Source organism: Octodon degus, unplaced genomic scaffold (genome assembly GCF_000260255.1).
Source record: "Octodon degus isolate 3935 unplaced genomic scaffold, OctDeg1.0 scaffold00117, whole genome shotgun sequence".
Taxonomy (NCBI): domain Eukaryota; kingdom Metazoa; phylum Chordata; class Mammalia; order Rodentia; family Octodontidae; genus Octodon; species Octodon degus.
In genome coordinates, this window is record NW_004524693.1 from 9139580 (window position 1) to 9160564 (window position 20985).

General features: G+C 35.6%; 1 protein-coding gene across 2 annotated transcripts in view; it reads left to right on the forward strand.

Moving 5' to 3' along the window:
- Ammecr1 (Alport syndrome, mental retardation, midface hypoplasia and elliptocytosis chromosomal region gene 1) overlaps positions 1-20985 on the forward strand; it is a 130398-nt gene that overhangs the window by 97644 nt on the left and 11769 nt on the right. For both annotated transcript variants that reach the window (XM_004640035.2, XM_023699897.1), the window contains one exon: positions 12103-12217. In XM_004640035.2, coding sequence (XP_004640092.1) covers positions 12103-12217 — 115 coding nt within the window. The remainder of the gene's footprint in view (positions 1-12102; positions 12218-20985) is intronic.

The window sequence follows — 20985 nt, forward strand, 5'->3', positions numbered from 1 at the left end:
CCACGCTGCGCCTGGGCTGGGACTCTTTCTTCCTTTTTAATATCTAAAATATGAAACACTTTATGAGAGTTATACTCATCATTAGATGCTTTGAGTAGTTCATTTGAATGCTAGTCATGTTATAGCAACATAGTACAACTTCCACTCATCATATAATGATAAATATTAAAATAGTTCCATAAAGCATGTGTTCCATAAGACCTAGTCATTGCCCCTGGATATATACTTTTGGCACACAGGAGATCCTCAGTACATATTTGTTAGAATAATTAACCCATGTTCATAAATACTCCCTTCCGTCAGTAATCATTAGGACTTCCATTTATTTGTGCTAAGTTTTGCAGCTATGGAAGATTGAGCTATTGTCACATGACTGTAATTTAAATTACATGGCTTTTATCTACTGCATTTTTCCATCCTCAAATGGTGCTGTTTCCTTTCAGTATCTATTATGGTTTTCCTAATATGTACTATAGGACAGAATCAGCACTTGTCATTTGTTCAGCAGCAAATTGTGGAGCTTTTCCAACATATTTTATTATCCAGTGTGCTTGTCTCATGGAAGAAAAAAAACCAAGACCTTTCCACTGAGAGAGCACAGCAGTTTTTAGTGGTAATAAAATTGAAACCAATAAAATTTTGTTTGCTTTAGAAATTAGCTTTCTGAGATATAACTGGACAAGAGATGAAGAGTTAAACAAGAATGTCCCATTCTTGTTTTGGGCTCATTTTAAACATATTTGTTAAAAGAAGTAAAATCTGTTCCAAGTTAAGAGATTGAAAAGTAGGATGGATTAAAGTCTGAGAGCTTTAGCAGCATATGAAAAACCAAACTTCTGCATGGAGTCTACACATGATGCTGTGCTACTTACTTACTTGAAAATCAGCACTGAGGTTTTCTTGCCCTGACTTACAGTTTGACATATTTGTTCACATATAATAAGAACGTGCGATGGATTTTACAATAGGGACATATTCTTTAGGTTAGAGTTTGGTAAAAAGGGAAATAAATACATTATTTTAAAACTGTAACTGTTCTGTGAAATGATCCTTCATGTAGCTCAGCAGCTAAGAAGTAAGGATGGGATGGAATTTATGAACTGCAAGGTAAGAGAACAAAGTAAAAGCACAGTGAAACAGGGAGGGCGAGGAAGACAGACAGAGAGACAGACAGAGAGACAGACAGACAGACAGACAGACAGACACACACACACACACACACACACACACACACACACACTTAGTACCAGAAGTGCTTCAGAAGCTCTTGAAATGAAGGACTGGATCAGAAATGCAAAAAGAGCAGTAGTTAAGATGGCCATTCCCACATGCATTGTTGATGCTTTGCTAGTCCCTCACCCTTATCTGCTAAGTTTCTAGGTTTTGCTTGGCTTTTGCATGCTAACAAGTGCCTGGTGCTTGACAGTGTTTCAGTTAATACTGAACAACTCACTGTTTCTTTGTTCTGGCAGTTCCCTGCTGCCCTAGGCATGATTTTCCTCTTTGCTTTTTGAACTTCCGCTCTGGAGTATTATTAGTTTAGGATAGAGCTGGTCAACAAGTATGTGGAAAAATAATGGAAAAATCAGTGGGTTTGGGTGGGGACAAGGGAAGTCAGGAAATGTAGCATATAGTCCCTGTCTTGCTACTCATTAATTATGTGACTTTGGGCACAGTACCTGGGATCAAACTTGGGTCCTTGTGCTTGCCAGGCAGGCACCTAGACCTCTGAGCTATCGCTCTAGTCCTGTGCCTTCTTCTTGGAGAACACTATTAAGGTTTCTAATAGAATATGGCATTAGCTTTGCTTTGCAGGGCTGTTTCAGGTTCAGTTAGGATAAAGCATGTGAAGATAGTTTGGAAGTTCTATGAAGGATCATAGAAAGTGGACATAATATGAGTAGTGAAAGGGTATTTGCATTAAAGATAACGTATAATGATGAAAATGAAAAAAAAAAGAATTACATTTAAGTGAATGTGAGGCAAATTACAGAAGCCTTAAAAAGTTTTGTATTTATGGAAAAAAAGTTTTGTATTTATGATTATTATAGAGAAACAGACCATTTAAAGTCACTTGTCAGGTATTTGATTCAAGAAACACTGCCCGCTATGCTGAATAAGCAACTAGAAAAAGAGAGTAAAGCACTCAACTTGCCTTTGCAATCCTATCTTCATCTTAAGGTTATACTAAAAGCCGTACAAAACAATGGCCAACTGATAGTATTCTTTTGTACTCCCTGAAGGCTGAAATAGAAAATGGAAGCCTGTACACAAGGAAAAGGGTCATTTTGACCCAGTGGCAGATGATATGAACATGGGACTGCCTTGCAGGCTGACTTGTAGACTTGTCTTTGTGACACATGAGTAGCAGTATAGGTGACAATTATATGCCTTTGTATTAGCAGTCATTTGTCTCTTCTACTACCCCTTCCCCATTTTTTTCATCTCTATCTTACCTTCCAGGTTAAAAGGAGGAAAGAAAAGTGAAAAACATTAGAAAGTGGAGCTTGGTAGAGGAAGAAAAATACAGATGAAAAGCACTGCACCTTTATTGTAATGAAGGGTTGTTGAGTCTATCCCCCTATCCATCTCCCTGCCTCTCGTCCTCCCTCCCTCAATATAGTTTATAGTTTCCTTTTACCTCACCTTAGTATGACTTCACTCTTTCCCTTAGTTACCTTAGCTCCCAGTCAGTGACATGTGAGAATTTCAAACAAGCCACACACACACACACACACACACACACACACACACTAATAACCAGCATGCTATCTCACCAGATCGATACTATCTAGGATTGGCAATAGTTTTAGAAAGGATGGTAAACCAATAGATAAGAAAACCTACCCCAACAGCCCATGTAAGTTAAGGTGACAGTATATGTTTTGCAGTTTAAAGCCTTTACTTCATAGATTTGATTATCATGGAAGGACAGAAGAAAAAAAACCTATATGGTTCTTTTGGTGAGTTTGAAAAAACATATTCCAGTTGGAAAATCAAAGTTAAAATTTAGAACCAGACGCTAACAACCTAGGTATGTCCAAATCCTAGCACTTTGGTAACTCTATTATGACTTCCAACAGATTAAATTTCAAATTGTGGAAGGACTTCAGAATAGGGAAAGGCTTAGTATACCACTATTAGGGCTTATTAAATTTAGATAAAACAGATGTTTTTCAATGGCAGCAGCTCTAAATCACCAAAGTCAAAACAGAGAAGGAATAGAACAAAAACTCATTAAAAAGTTGCCATTTATCGGAACCTGCTAACATGTATACCTAAAGCTTTCAGATAAACTCCATAAAAGAAGGCATTAACTTGGGATCATTTTCCTAAAAATGATGAAATGTGTGCATATTTCTGTTGATTTATTGACATTCTCCAAGAGATACTGGGAAAAGAGGATGGGCTTTTAGAAGCAGGTAATGTGTGTTCAAATTTCAGTTCTCTTACCTACTTTATTACCTTTGGACAGTTGCTTAATTTCTTTTTGTCTAGAAATATTGACTTTATTGATAATTAGTGTGTAGATATACATTATGATCACATCCATCATAAAGAATTTGTACTTGTACATAATATAGCTCTTTTTCCCTTTTCCCTAACCTCCCATTAGCTGAATGGACTATAATTTATTTTAGATGGTGGCTGGTGCCTGTGGCTGATATTTTTTGCCAGTGGGCCAAAGGCATCCAGCATACCATGCTTGCATATTAAGTTTTATTAGAACAAATTCACTTTCAGTTATTGGGCATGGTTATTTTCATGTAATGACTGGGAAATGCATACAGCGGTAGAGACGAAGTGGTTTGACAAGACGGAAATATGGCTTTCTCATCACTGAGTATCACTGAAACTGCTTTCTTCATCTACAAAATGGGATTATTTAGAAAACTTAAGATGATACATATATAGTACCTTATTCTCAGTAAGTTCTCAACACATACTGGGTCTTTGGTACTGAAATATAATTTTCTTCATTATGTCATGTCCACATACACTAATACCAATCTTCTAAACCTTGATCAACAGCAGTTTCCAAAGAGAGATATGCACAGGAGCGCCATCATGGGGTGAAATTTTACTTAGGATCATTTTATTTCAGACACAACAAAATATTTAAACTCCACTAATATATAACATTTGGTTTGACCTGGGAAATCTAATCATTTGGTCCATTTTGGAGGGTCATGATCATGAACAATAAATAAGAGATCCTGAGGAAAGGGTGAGATCTCCATTTGATGGGGTTTGTTTGGTGAGGGTTGATAGCAGCACACACATTCTTTTCATTTACTGTCAGCATACGAAGTCCATTTCAGCTTACATATTGCCTGGGCAAATAAAACTAGATTAATAGTTCTTAATAGTATTATCTTCAGCCTGTAGTTTCTTTGTAGGAATCTTCTAAGGATATTCAACCATTGTGAGTAGGTTACCTAAACCTAGATAAACTCATTTATGCAGAATAGGCAAGTGACCTAAAAGGTTCGTGCCAAGGAGCAATGGGTTGATGATAATATTAACAAGGCTAGCACAAGGATCAACTTGAGTTTTGCATTTTAGGTGCTATATTTATTGGCTGGGAACTATTGTTATACCTTAGAGACATGTCTTTGATGGCCATGGGCAAGCAATGCTCATTTAGAGTTGTCAAAGTATCTAAATTCCAACATAATTTAAGAGGAAGCTCATCAGTGTTATAGAATCTTAACTTAGAGGACACAATGGAGAGATCCCTGAGAAATCTGAAAGTCTTACATCACATTATTTTGTGTGACAGCCTCTGGAAAGTAGAAACAGTCTCACATTTTCAGATTCCCCAAGATGAAAATTGTTAGTGGCCATACTACAATTTGTTTTTCAAACCCACAATTTGTTTTTCTTTGCAGTACCATGAGAGCACTGTTCTTATCATGTACGGTGATGAATGACTCAGTCTTAAAGAACCTGAGTCATAAGGAAAAAATTAAATTGTAGTCATATATTTTAAAGAATTTTCATCAGAAAAAATAAAATGAAAATGATTTCTAGTAGTTCGTTTCTAAAAACAGGATGAGTAAATCTGGAAACTCAACAGGAAAAACATTTTGTGGACATTATATAGAAGGAAGTGAGAAATGTTTGCCATGTACACCTTTAGCCATCTGTTTATGTTTCTTCTATTTTCCAGCTTTAATTCTGCTCTACTGAATCAAATTTACAACTATTCCCTTAATTTCAATAGGAGGAACATGTAGCCTAGGAGGAAGATCCTCATGACACTGCTCTGGTCATCACAGCTTATCACTCAGAGTGTTTATCCCTCCTGGTGGGCAGCTATGGCTGTCTCAGAAAGAATAAGGGCTTTTAAGAATTCAACATTCCAGGAATTTAAAATTGCAAGCTAATCAGGAGGCAGTAGATGACAGAACTCATATTAGCTAATGAAATCTCATGGGATGGGGCCAAATAATGTATATCAAATCTTACCGAAACTACCTGTACTTCCCTCTGCCTCTTACTCTTCCACTTTGCCTTTCCCCCTTTCCCTCTTTTTCCCTGTGTTTCTATTTTAGCTCTAAGTGTGCCCATTTTTTGTACTTTACTTGTCTCCCAAACCCTCTACTTGTTTTTGTTTTCCTCATCTTTATTTCTTTGTATACTCTTCTGTTTTTTCCCATTCTGTCTCAAGCTTTGGTCCTTTCTTTGAATACTGATCAACTACATATAATATCACATTAAAATAATTAATAAACATTAATAGTCATTAAGCAGCAAGTAGTTTGTATTTATAACTGAGAGGAAAAAATAACTTCCAATTAAGTAACACTGTACAGATGGCTTATAAATGAAAATTTTCCTTGGTGTCAGAGCCTTTACTAAAATAAGGTTCTCCTTTCTTCACTAATGTGTCTTTTGCTCTTCCTATCTGCCCTTAGGTTTGGTGAATAATCACAGTATTTGCATTTCATTCTGTGTGTTTCATTTCATGAATTTGCAGAAACTAAAATTTCCACTTAGAGAGGTTATGTATTATTTTTCAGATGGTTTAGGATTTCAATGTTCTAATTTTCTGAGGTTCAAGCATATCTTTATGTGAATTCTGTTTCAGATGCTCTAATGGGGAATGACAAAATATGGAATTTTCTGGTGGTTGAAATCTCTCATGAAAAAATTTATTTAGCCTTATGCATACGTCATTTGCTTCTCTTTACCTATACAAACAGCAGTTTTTACATTTTGGGTTTAAATACTTCTTTGTCCTGAAGAATGATTGTATGCAATAGGAAGCCCCTCTGAGTTTGATAACTTTCCACTGGTTAACTAAGGTCATCAGTGTTTTAGAATGCAAATAACCAGCGAATGAACAGCTATACAGATTCATTTCAACCATTATGGTCACATACTACATTGCTTATGATAAGCCTAGTAATAGTTAAAGTATTGCTTCTTCTCAAGTATATTTTTTTGTTTTTAGCATAGTTTCTGGTGCTGTCACACACTCTTTGATTTTTTGATAGCTAAATTCTTAATTCTTTTCTCAAAATGTTCATTTTCACTAAAGTGCTATTTAATATTAGATATTAACTTTGACAGATGTTAAGGCTGCATCTCAATTAGATGAAGTGTGTTCTTGTGATGGCACCAATTGAAATTCAGTGGAATTTGGTTTGTGAACTGAACTATTGTTTAAACCTTACCTGGTTTATACAAGCAGCATGATAGAGCAGCTATCTTATTTTATACATAAGTGTTCTTGTTTTCTTCTTTCCTAGTAATACTTAAACATTAGAAAATAGCGTCTTCGGGGCTGGTGAGATGGCTCAGTGGTCTAAAGCACCTACTTAGAACAAGCTTAGCAAAGCACAGGGACTGCGGTTCAATCCCCCAGCACCACATGCCAGCCAGCCCCGCCCCCTGGTGGGCTGAGCTGGCCACACACACACAAAAATAAATAAATAAAATAAATAAATTTTAAAAAAAGAAAATGCTTCTTCCTCTATAAAATAGAATTTAATATTAATTTGCTATAAGAGCTTCTTATCATGTTCTTAGACTACTTGGAATTTATATGGGCAGATAAGAGTACCACTTCATTATAAATGCTTTCCATGCACAATAATAATATTTTAAAATCCTGATTATTCCTGTGGATTTCCAGTAGACAAGAAATCTAGTTTTGTTTATCCTTTGGCTATTGAATTATTATTTATCATCTTTAGACAGACACTGCAGGTCTGAGATCAGAACTATCAGGTAAGGTCCACATTTATTTTAACATTAAAGGGCCAAACTGTGGCATCCTGTGGCATGCAAGAGACTCAGTGACCCCTTAAGAATATACAGTAAGCCAAGCCTCATTTTAGTGCTGACTGACTCTGTCGGCAAGAAGCTTAGTGACTTTGGCAAAGCCACACAGATGCTATCAGCCTCAGTTTTTTCATCTCTAAAAAGGCAGAACTTTGGGAGAAATCCTAACTTCTTCTAAGTACATGGTCATTTCCAGTGCCATTAGCCCCCCATCCCAATCTTGTCTCCCATGTATTATTTTCATTTGACAACAAGTCTTTCTCTTTCAGTCAAATGTAACTAAACTATTTTATATCATTTTAAGAGCCATTTTAAAAATTATGAAATAGATAATACAGAGAAAAGAAAAAGCAAATAAACAAGGGCAGGAGAGAAAAGCTATGTGTATCTTCTCCTAATGATGTACCTGTATCTTGCCCCACACTATCCTGAATTTTTATGTCTCATGTTTTACATTTTACAATATGTATGTATCATGTGAAATGCATTGTTTATATATTGTCATAAAACATAGTAAATGGTCTATATTCTTCAGGGAAAAAAATTTAAAAAAATAAAATTAAATAAAATTAAAGGGCCAAGGGCCAGTGAGATAGCTCAGTGGTCTAAAGGTCCTGCTTAGTCAAGCTTAGGCAACCACAGGGAGCATGGTTTGAGCCCTGGCACCACATGCCATGCCAGTCCCCTCCCACCCCCCAAAGCGGGCTGAGCCAGCAACAACAACAAAAAAAAATTAAAGGGAGGGTCATATAGCTCAGTGGCATAGTGCCTGCCTGGCAAGTACAAGGTCCTGAGTTTGATTCCTAGTACCACCTCAAAAATTAAAATAAAAAACATGATCATCTATTTAAAGGTAAAAACTAAAGTATAGATACTATAAAGAATTTGGATTTGAATCAGAACATCTGTGTTCTATTTGTAATTTTTTGAGGAATCTCTATACTGATTCCTATGCTTATCTCTCTCATTAATTCAGCTGGGTCACTTCAGGCAAGTAACTGCTCAGCTCTGAACTGTATATGCTAACTGTTCAGCTTTAACATTGTGTGCTCTCTATACTAAAACAAGACTGGCCAAGGGAAGCTGAATCATCTTGTTTACCAGCCATCTACACTAGCTTGGCAGCTCAGAGGTCAGTCTCTAGTTGCATTTTCATCTTTTTTTAATCCCTTAAATCCTTACTAGGCTTTCATTGCTAGTTTGTTTGCCTAGGAATTTGCATTTGCAGACATTGAGGGTTTCCTACCTTTGGAGTTTTTCTGTGCTCACAAATTCATGGTACAGTTACTTATAATTGAGTGAAAAATGCAACAATTAATTACAAGAATGTGTCTGTAAAATCAGATTCTATCATGACTGTTGCCTCTTTACTATTTCTCAGCTCTTAAGTTAATACATTTGAATCTTGGTATAGTGAAATATCATTGTCATTTTCTTCCAATAACTGTGCTAGCACTTTCTCCCTTATTCATTGTTCCAAGTAGTCTAAGTATTCTTAAAACCTAAAATCGTAGAGCAAGAAAGCTCCATATCATGAAAAAGCTCTCTAGCTTAATCCTGTTACATATGTTAGGCACTTGAAATTTTCATTGATTTGAGATAGCTTGATTACACTGGGCTAAAATTAACCTTTCAGTGGCTGTCTCTGGAGATAAAGTAAACAAAATCATAGCTTTGCTCAAAATGTTGAGAAATTAAATTTATGAGGACTTCAATAAATGTGTGTGTGATTGATTGATTGATTGATTGATTCATTCATTCATTCATTCATTTGAGACAAGGTCTCACTATGTATTTCATACTAGCCTTGAGCTTACTATATAGCTGAAGCTGGCCTTGAATTCATGGTGATCCTCCTGCCTCAGCCTTCCAAGTGCTGAGATTATAGGCTTGTTCTACTACATCAAGCTTACATGTAATATTTTAACAAAAAAGGTAGAATGAGTTATAAAAAGTGCCTCATTAAAGGAAGTCTAGAACTATAGTCAAAAAGAGAAACAAGCTAGTTATAGTGGCTTATGCCTATAATTCCAGTTACTTGGAAGGCTGAGGCAAAAGTATCTCAAGTCCAGGGCCAGCCTCAGCAGCTCAGTGAGGCTAGCCCTGAGACACTGTCTCAAAATAAATTTTAAAATGGGCTGGAGTATAACTCAGTAGTAGAGAATTTGCTTAGCATGCATGGGGCCCTGGGATTCAGTTCCCAGTACCATCAAAAAAGAGATGAAGGAGACAAATAATAACAAATATTGGTGAGGGTGTTGAGAAATTTATGTTGGATGGAGATGTAGAATCATGCAGCCATTATCACTTATACCACTTCTGAATATCTACCCAAATGAAATGAAAACATATGCCCTCACTGAAACTTACATGCAAATGTTCACAGCAGGATTATTCATAATAGCTAAAATGTGGAAATAGCCCATATGTTCAATTAAGCTATAGAAAGGATGAAGTACTGATACATGCTACAATATGGATGAAAGCTAAAAACGTACTAATTGAAAGAAGTCAGACACAAGGGGCAATACTATTGTATTATTCCACTTACATAAAATGTCCTGAATAGGGAAATGCAGGCTGGGTATATAGCTCAGTTGAAAAAGCGCTTGCCTGGCAAGTGCAAGGGCCTGAGTTCAATCCCCAGCTCCGAAAAAAAAAAAAGAAAGAAAGAAAGAAAGAAAAACAGAATAGGGAAATCCAGAGACACAGAAGAGTTAGATTAGTGATTATCAGGAACCTGGGGTAAGAGGCAAGGGCAATGATTGATAATGGATATGGGATTTCTTTTTAAGGTTATGAAACATTGTAATATTATATTTATTTTATTCTAATATTATACAATTTTGTGAGTACACTAATCAAATTGTTGTCTTTGGGCTGGGAAGATAGCTCAGTGGACTAAACATCTGCTTAGGGAAGCACAGGAACCTGGGTTCGATCCTCAGTACCACATGCTATGCCAGTCTTGCCCTTGGGTGCAATGAGCCAGTGACCAAGTCCAGATGTGGTGGTGCAGGCCTATAATCCTAGCACGGGAGAGACTGAAAATAGAAGATCAGGGCCAGCCAAATAGCTCAGCAGATTAAAGTGCTTTTGGGGGCCAGGGAGATGGCTCAGTAGAATAAGCTCTTCCCTGGCAAGCGCAAGGGTCTGAGTTCAATCCCCAGTTCCACCAAAAAATAAATTAATTAATTAAATAAATAAAGTGCCTGCTTAGGCAGACACAAGTGCCAGGAGTTCAATCCCCTGGCGTGCTGTGCCGGCCCCTCCCCTGAGGCACGCTGAGATGGCAATTGAGACTAGGCATCGTGGTGGGCCTGTTATCCCAGCACTGGGGAGGCTGTAAACAGGAGGATCACTACAAGTCTGATCTACTTTGTGAGACCCTGTACACCCTATCCTAAATACAAGAAAAAAAAGAGAAAGAAAGAAAGAAAGAAAATAGGAGGATCACTGTGAGTCTGAGCTGCATAGTGAGACCGTGTACCCAATGCATAAATTTTAAAAAAATGTTGGCTTTCAAGGAGTGAATACAGTCTTATATGAATTAAATCTCAGTGAAACTATTCTACATTAAAGCATTAGTTCCTATATTATTATAACTGTTTAGAATTATAAAATATATGTAAATTGTATTTTATGCCAGGGATTGGAGAAGGGGAGGAATGGGGAGTTAATATTTCCTGGGTATAGTTTGAGTTGGGAAATATGCAAAATTCTGGAGCTAGGTTATTCTACTGGTTGCACAGCTGTGTGAATATACTTAATCCTATGTTATTATGTATTTAAATGTTAAGTTTTATGTATATATACTAACAATCCATAACACAAAACTACATTCATATTATTCTAACATATAAGTCGTTTATCCTTGTCTTTCTAATAGGAAAACTGAAGATGTGATTGATCTTTTATTTTTTGTGCATGGGGCCCTTCTGGATTATGATTTAGAATTCCATGTGTGTGTGTGATTTATCTGTTCTACCATTGCAGGAAGAATCATGGCCTTCCAAACTTTTTGCCCTGTACAGTATATTTTTTTCCACAGATTGGTTTTGGTGTACTGTGCAGTACTTGAATAAAGGATCCAATCAGAGTTGATGTACTCAGAAATCCATTGATGTATTCATGGTCTCATAATCATAATTTTTTAAGATTAGTCCTATTTCCTGTAGTTTCAAAATTTTTGAGTCATATCTTGAGTTAGCCTTTATAAAGGCCAACGAATCCTTGTATCTTTAGTCTATAATTTGATGATTTTCATGTTCTTTGATTTTTCTTTTCTTTCTTTTTTTTTTTTTTTTGCTGAATGAAAATGGTATTTTTATCTTTTCCTGAACTCTTTGATTTCTGTGGTGACTGACCAACCTAGTAAAAAGGTTTTTATTTTAACAATATGATTGTGTACATGTTCCCCACCATCAACAACAGCAATATCAGATGTATTCTAACAAGTTTCCACTAGTCTGGTTTTTATTTCCTTTTTCATACATAAAGTATTTTCAGATTCTGCAATTAATATAGAAAGACATCAAGAGATGGCTGAAGAGGAAATTTAACTGATCATTCACATTGCAGTTGAAGTAGTCACAAAAATTTCTGGCAAACAGTCTATTAAATGAAAATGTAAAATCTTTGGAGGCTTTGAATACATTTGAGGATTTTTGGCATCCTTAATATTTTACTTAAAAATAATATTTTACTGGTTCTTTTTAATCTCTTACCTTTTCCCAGGGATTTTGTACATTTAAAATTACAACCTTCCTATCAAGTAATTGCTTTAATATTTTCTTTTGTTTTCAACAGTGCCCTTAAAGATAGCCGTTTTCCCCCTATGACAAGGGATGAGCTGCCACGGCTTTTCTGCTCAGTGTCTCTGCTCACTAACTTTGAAGATGTCTGTGATTACTTGGACTGGGAGGTAAGATTATAGAAATTTTTAAAAGAAAATTAAAGGTAATTCCTGGGTAGATATTAGAATCTAGGCTCAGAAAGTAAGTCTTTGAACTGATTCTCATGGGTTAATAAACTTCATTGCTGAACAATAAGATGTGAATAAAGACATTTAAACAGATTTCATGTATTGTTATAATCCTGTAATTGCATTTAGTCTTTTATTTTTATCCTACTTCCTCTCAGAGCACCTCATAAAAGCTGTTAATAAGTAGTGAGAAGAACTGACTAGCATGTATTTCTCCTGTTTCCATTTCATTGCACTTGTGTTTAACTGCTAACAAGTGATTAGGGCATCAGAGGATGGATTTGAGCATTAAGAAGCAGGAGTTCTCTAAGATAATGTACCACTGGGGGAAATTAGCTCATAGAAATGACAGAATGTTGGTTAACTAAGCTAAATAATGTGACTATCTTCTTGACTATCTTAATCTACACACTTTTCCTGTAACAAATTAGATTGTTTCTACAGCAGTGATGGTGACCCTGTCAGAGCTTTAAATGCTAATAGCCAACTGCAGCATGCATGCCATAAGTTTGTCACTGCTTACCTAGAGCACCTCTCCCATAATCAGAGACGCCTCTATTGATATTTTTATTTTTATTTTATATATGTCTTTAACTTCTTAATGAAGTTCAGTGATTCTCATAATGATTTACTTTAGTGGTTGAGAGGATATAGTCATGTATAGGCTTACAAAGTTTTATATGCACCATATTTGTCCAGAATTACTAAGTGCCAACCGTATTCCAGGCACTAAGCTACATGCATAAAAGTGTTTGAAATGTATTACAAAATAGAAATAAATGCTGTGGGACTGAAAAAAAAGAGAATTCAGTGAAAGCATGTTTCTTTTCATACTACTCAGAAATGATATTACTATATCATTATGCTCTATTATGATTTAATTCTACGGCTGTTTTTGAGAAACAATCACCTTTGATAACTGAGATATTTTGCCTTCTAGCCAGATCCCTTTCTTCATGGTTAATTGGACTTGTATTTTATTTTTGTTTTGTCCTGATACCTTGTGAGACTTCAGACATTTCATTCCACTGCAATTCACTTTTTCCAAATGCAAAATAACACATTTGTAAAGTTCTTGATATTCATTTGAAAAACATCTTTATTATGTAAATTATTACAGCAGAGCTGTTGTAAATCTTTTCTATGCTGAGTGGGTAACAGAGTTCTTTTTGGGTTTTGTGATGGGATTTGCTAGACCATTATCAGAATATAAGATGGCATTTTAGGATTTTTATAAAGGAAGAAATAAAATGAGTATTTCTGGTCCTAGCAAAGTTGGAATGTATAAAACATTTGTAAAATTTAGATTTCTTGTCTTATAGTTTCTGTAAGTTTTTTGCTCCTATTTGGTTTGTCTTAAAGAGGAAATTCACTGATATTATGAACATATTCTATAGTACTTTGTATTTAAGTGACGCCAACTCAGATTACCCTTTTATTTATATTATATATTAAATTTTGGATTCTTTTAGTGATTTAAGGCTGCTGTACTCTCTTCTTTAGCCCAATTCTTATTTCTGCTTTCTGGATTGCAAGGTGCAATATGTATAGGGGTGGAGTTGGGAATAATAGGGAAAGAAACCTAACATCTAGATGACTAAGCTACAGAAATTTTTCTACTCTTGCTTGCTGCCATTGAGTTGTAGGTACAATTTTGGGCATTATGCACACATATGTATGTGTGACATTCATTAGCATATATTGTATAAATGTGTGCATGTGTATATTAGGGGAAGGAAAAAATCAAAAAGATATTACGTAAGTATGGGTAAGTACAAAGTAAATCAGTATCTTCTTTAGTTCACTTCCAGTGCTGTCATTAACCTTGTTGTCATTGAGCTTTTATGTTCATCAGATATATCAGTTTTCTGTGAAGCAAGGGGAAAGTAAAGCAGAATTGGCACTGTATATTCTTTCAGGGACAAGTTATTGTCTTTGGTCACTATCTACAAATTTGAATTTTGGAGGATTCTATGTTGTTTCTTAGTCTTGCATATTTAATATATAAAATTTAGGGCCTGAATAGTTTGTTCTGTTAAATGATACTTTCCTATTGAAGCTATATATATATTTTTTTTTATTTGTAAGCATTTATAAATGAATTAGATGTTGCTAGAATGGGTAGACTGAGAAAAAGACTATTCAGTTAATTTATCATTGTTTCAAGTAGTTGGCACAAGTGAAATTTCTCCTCAAAGAGGGTGAAAATTAGATGTGAGTTGCTCTTTAAACATGTACCATTGTGATTGAAAATGGACTATTATTGGGGGGATGATATTCTAAGGGTTATCTTTCATAATTCTGAAAAAGCATTGTCACTTTTAAGTATAGAATACCAGAGTTGGATTAAAGGCATTTAAAAGTTATATTGATACAATGCTACTCCTACAAATATGCCCCAAAGAATTTTTGCAAGTGTTGAACAAAAATTTACAAATGTTCATATCAGTAATACTCAGAATGATCAAAAATGAAAACAACTTAAATATTTTTCAGTAGATAAATGGATAAAAATAATATGGTATATCTGTACAACTTAATAGTATTCATCCATAAAAGGAAGGGTGAATAGGAAGTGACTGCTTAACAGGCACAAAGTGCCATGTACAGTGATGAAGAAATTGTGCAATTTTAGGTAGTGGTGGTTTCACAGCACTATGACTGTGTGTAACACCACTAAATTGGATGTTTCAAAATTGTTAAAATGGTAAATTTTGTTATGTGTATTTTAACACAAAAGTGGAAAATAAATTTCACATACACACATTGACTATGATAATCATTCATATTTATTGAAGAAAAAATTAATAATTCAAAAAGTATAAATAAATAAATGCAAGTCACTCATAATAACACCATTCTGAGAAAACTGTTAACACTTTGGAATAATGTTGAAAACCTCCATAGCATGCAGGTTCTCTGAAGATTCAACCAGCCACAGATCAGGAATATGTAAAAATTATTGCTTTGTTGAATATTTACAGACCTTTTTCTTGTCATTATTCCCTAGATACAATACAGTATAACAACTATTTACATAGCATTTATATTATATTCATTATTATAAATAAAATCTAGATATGATTTAAAGTACACAGGATAACGTGTGCCCATTATATGCAAATACTCTGCCATTTTATACAAGAGACTTGGTCTTCCATGGATTTTGGAATGGGAGGTGGGATCTTGATAGCAAATCCCCACAGATACCTTTATTTCATTCCATTCTTTATATGTTTATATCAATAAATCTGCATATTTGGCTATTTATATATGATCATATTGAATATACATAGTATTTAAAAGAAGATTAAGTCTGCTTATCTCTGTGTATAGTTAATTTTTATTGTGACTTTCCCTTTTCAGAAGTCAGTTTATATTACAAAATTATACATTTCACTTAGAGAAATTTTATACTGTCAAAGCAGTACAGCTTTTCTCCCAAGAGGAAAATATCCTATTCACCACAACTATCTAATTTTAACCTGAAATGTAAAGTTATGTATATATTTATGCCATATCAGAAAACAAAGAGATTACTGCAGAATTTTCATAGAGAATTTTAAGGGTAAAGATAGTGTTTTCTATAAGCAGAAGGCTTTAACATAGGGATTTTCTGGTGGAAAAGTTTGAGATTTGACACTCACTGGTGAAGTATATCACTACCTTTGAATCCCTAAATAAAGGGGTGAAAGTCCCCACCCAGATCAAAACAGAAAGATGGCATAATCTAAATATCTCAAACAACAGAGATAAGAAACTTCATTAACATGAGAGACATCCATGTCATCGTGAGGATGAGGCATGTGGCCAGTAGTTATAGCTGCCTAATTTTGAGACTACCAGGAAGCAAATGGACTGCTATAGAGCTACCTACTATCTGTCTTTTTTAATCCAAGGTTTTTTATGTAGTCTATTTAGAATTGTCATTTGGTAATATAACACATCTCTAGTTTTATAATGAAAGTTAGTGGAAAGTAAGATTTGCTCTGGAATTTATTTTAGTGACTAGAATAATCACTTTTATAATGTAGAATATTTGATAAATGATTTCATAAATAGGTATAATTGATTTCAAATCAATAATGAATTGACAGAAGGACCAAAAATGAGTTCATATGTTATATTTCATCAAAATAGTAGTTAAAACATCTAAAATGAGTGTAACTATTAATCTCTCCAGAAATCAGACTACTGTAGGCATTAAAAACAACCAGATTGTGGCTGGGAGTTCTGTCCCTGGCCTGCCATGCTGGCCCCACCCTCCGGGCACACTGAGACAGCGAATGAGCCTGGGTGTGGTGGTGGGCACCACAGTCCTTGGGAGGCTGAAAAACAGGAAGGATCACTACAAGTTTGATCTGTGTGGTGAGATTCTGCAGACCCCGTACTAAAAACATTTTTAAAAACCAATAAAAACAACCAGATCACCCACAAAAGGCTATAGACATAAGTTGGATCGGTGCCCTTACCCTTCTCAGAATCTCTGATAGGGCTGGCGAGATAGCTCAGTGGTCTAAAGTACCTGCTTAGGCAAGCTTAAGCAAGCATGCAGGGACCTCAGTTCAATCCCCAGCACCACATGCCATGTCAGCCCCGCCCCCAAGGTGGGCTGAGCTGACCATAAAAAAAAAAAAAAGAATCTCTGATCATTGCATACATCATGATCTACCTATTGCCCTGGTATGTGTGAGGATGGAATTTGATTTGGGGAAAAATGTTTTGCTTTGTTTTTTAAGGGAAGGGTATACAGGGTGTTCAGGGTCTCACTACTAGATCGGACTCATTGTGATTCACCTAGTTACAGATTCCCAAGAGCTGGGATTGCAGGTGCGCGCCAGCATGCCCAGTCTCAATTGCCGTCTCAGTATGCCCCGGGGGCGGGCCGGCACCAGGGATCAAACCCCTGGCCCCTGTGCCTGCTGGGGAAAATGTTTATTAACTGATAAATTAAAATATCTATCTACAAGGCTAAAATGAATGTTAAGTGAAGGAAATTACTACCCTAGGGAGAAACCCAACATGATCTGTCTTGTGTTTGAACACAGAAACTTGTCACCATTGTTCTGCGTTCTTCAGATGTCAGCATTATCTTAATTCTGAATGACAGCATGATTGCCAGATATGGTGCTTTAGAAAGAAAGAAAAACTCATGCAGCATGTGGGAGCCCTCCTAAATGACAGCCAGCCTAGGACTAACATAGTTAAACTCTTTGGGTGCCATGTTTCCTTTTAAAACAGAATCTGAAAGTATATAAAGCCAGTGTCAATACAATGAGTAGACATTTGCTTGAGAAACTGAGAAATAATTGTAGGCATGTCACGTCATAGCTGCTCATTTTCAGGATGATATAAATGAATAAGCTTCTCATTTGTAAAAGAACGTGTATAGTAAGTATGTTACCAGTGATGTTGTGGATGCTAATGTAGCACTTTGCTGGTGGAAGTCAAAATATTTTGTAAGCTATAATCAGGCATCTTTTATTTCTTAGCTTTACAGGCAAGATCACTTGATGGCATCAAGAAATATTTTTGTATTTTAAACTGGATTCTTAGATCCTATTTAAAGAGATTAAGGGCATTTTCATGAACCTAAGGTACTCGTCCCTATATTTAGCTTTCTGGATCACTGATAATCTTACTTGTGTATATGGCTGTCACTTGGGCAATACTTTGTGGTCTTAAGACAGATTGTTTTTCTTTTTAGTACATAATAGTTGCATGGAACAAACCCATGCTGGCCAGAGTGATTCTGTGTGATGCCAAAATCTAGAGTCCCAGAACTGTAAAACTAGACTCCCAAGTCCCCAGTCTCATTTAGTCTATAAAATATTAAAGCCTCTGTCATCATACATGAGCCTTTTGGACTCCAGAAACTCAGAGCTGCGCTTCACTTTAAAAACAACCTCTGAGGCACACTTCAAGTGATCACAGCTCCATTTCTGATGTATTCAGTTGCAGTTAATAATAGGGTGCTTTGGTAATAACCTTCATGAGAGTAATGATGAGATGAATAAATTTGCTAGCATCATTACCTCTCATATAGAAGTTAATGTTCTTCTTTTTATCCTCACTCCCTCCATATAGCTTTCCATTTTTTAGCTTCTCCTGATGTACCACTGAAAACAGTTTCCACTCATACACAGGTGGTTAGCATGAATCACAGTTACTAAGTGAAAAGACCTCTAGGTGTGTACATTCTGTTTCTTCCCTTTTTTTGTCCAGTGATGATGTATAGCATATTTTGCCTATCTTGTAAGATTACTTCCTTTTTAAAAAGGATATATAGGCTTTGTATATAGAGAAAAATACTTTTCACAGTTATTTTTACAGAGAACTTGAGGTTTTTGTGTGAGACTTCAGTATCACTTTCTGAGCAGTAATGTGTCCTGATGCTCTACTTTAAGTGTTGATTCAAATGCTGCAGAGCATTGGGAAAGAAATGCTTCACACCTTCATACCATCTGAAAAGAATTTCCTGTGCATCAGTCAGTGTTTGAGAAGCCTAGTAAGGAAAAAAGATATATAAAGTAAAGGAACTTCTTAGGGAATTTAATGCATAAGCTTTTCCATTAGCTATTAGTACCCTTAGTGAATCAGGCAGCTTAGTTCATTCTCAGACCTCCTCCAGTTGTTTCTGCTTTCTTCTCAGTGTGATGTTTGGTGGGTGACACTTGTATGCTTCCTTCTCTATAATCCACAAACTCTTTTATCTCTCTTCTAGCACTGTGTGTGGGGGGGGGGCTGTTCCTAAAAGTGCTGATTTTTGTGAACAAGGAGACCCAGGTTCTGTTCCTACCCCCTTACTGCCCAGTTCTGTGACTTTTCAGATCTCAGTTTCTACCCCAGCAAGCTGAAAGGGTTGCACTAGGTGATATCTGTGGTCTCTTTGAACTGTGGAAAAATGTGTTTCTGTGATTATTTTCCATTTTGTAAAATAGCTTCTGCTTCATTTTATGCCCAGAGAATGAATCATCAGTGGCCATTTGGAAGTTTTAAGAAGAGGTTCCTAATTTTTAAAATGGTCATTGCCAACAATAGTGGAAAAATAGTGCATATTTAAAAATTGTACATTTTAGATTCCTTTTATCAGAAAAGAATTCTCTTTAGGAAGGAAAATATTCTAAGCCATTAATGATTCTTTTGTTACTATATCCTCTTGTTTTAAGACAACCTGATATACTTAAGTGAAGTAAATATATTCTGAGGAATTACTCACTTTAGAAGTAGATATTTGGCTTTGTAGAAGGGCTTATTATAGGTAGGACTTATTATCCTCATAACTTCTAACTTAATTTATTTTCATAAGTTCACCCCACATGTAACTTTTTAAGAACAAATCTCTTATAGAGGGAGTTAAAGCTCTACAAGAGTCATATACTCAATGTGCAGTTCTAACATCGGTAAGATTTTTTCTTAATTTTTTTGTCAGCAAACTATGTTTCATATTGAATATGTTTGCCAAGAGATAATCCCACTCCAGCCTTTGGAAAGTGAACTAAATCACATCTCTAGATTTTGAGTTTTCTCTCCCTCATCACTGTTTTAAAAATGGGATGAACATGTTTTTGATGAAGAGCAGGCTTTTTTATTTAAAGGTCACCTGTGTTGCCTGAACTTTGCTTTTGAAAGCTTCAGGATGTTTGATTTTTATGGAATGCTCATTATAATTAATCATTATAGGAAATTGTTTTTTTCTTTAATTATACTCCGAACAGTCACTTGTTCTCTGCAAATCTGAGCATAAGAACAGTTCTTTCATTATAAATGATATATAAACATGTTTGGCTTTAAAGCTTTTCAAAGCACCTCTTGTTTAATCTCGCTTTATGTAAAATCTTACCAATTCTTTAACAGTTCATGGGGGTGATTATTGGCAAGTTCAGGTACTTTCTTGCTATGCATCAGTTATTATCAAAAATAAATGTCATCAGGTTGTTGCTCTGTAGATACGGTGAATAAACTATTAGGCTTGCATTCCTGATAGACAAGATGTCTAAGCCTACTACATGAATCAGATTGGTACTAATTAGTCCTTTGGTAAGATTTTTTTTTTCTAGGTGGTCAATAAAGAGAGTAAAAACTAGGTAAGACATTAGAAACAACACAGAATTACAAAGAAAAAACCACCAAGATTACAGGAATTCAACAATTGTTATATTGCATATTGTTATCTTCAAAGTAGTTGCTTAGATCCTTTGGTAAGTTCTGCAAAGGCCATGGAAACTGAACTACTTTCTAAGGTGAAAGTGACATTTTGTAGGAGTCTTAGGTTGGAGTGAAACATGAATATTTTGGTCAAGAAGACCTTTGCAGATGTTTTTAAAAAATAAAGTGAAGGGGAAAAAAAGCTTCAGCAGAGGTAGATGATAAAGCAGAGCTTTTATTGTAAAATATGTTAAAAGGTTGGTTGCTTTTAAGTGATGCTTTTGAAATCATTTAACCTTTTTGATTTATTTATATTTCTACTAAAAGCTTTTCAAAGGGCATTTGAAAATAAATCTACCTAGGGGGGCTGGCCTGTTTAGCTCAGCAGACTAAAGCGCCTGCTTAGGCAGAGTGCAATGGCCAGGGTTTGATCCCCAGTGTGCCATGCCAGCCCTGCCTATGGGGTGCGCTGAGACGGCGATTGAGGCTTGGGATGGTGGTGTGCTCCTGTAATCCCAGCACTTGGGAGGCTGAAAATAAGAGAATCACTATGAGTCCAA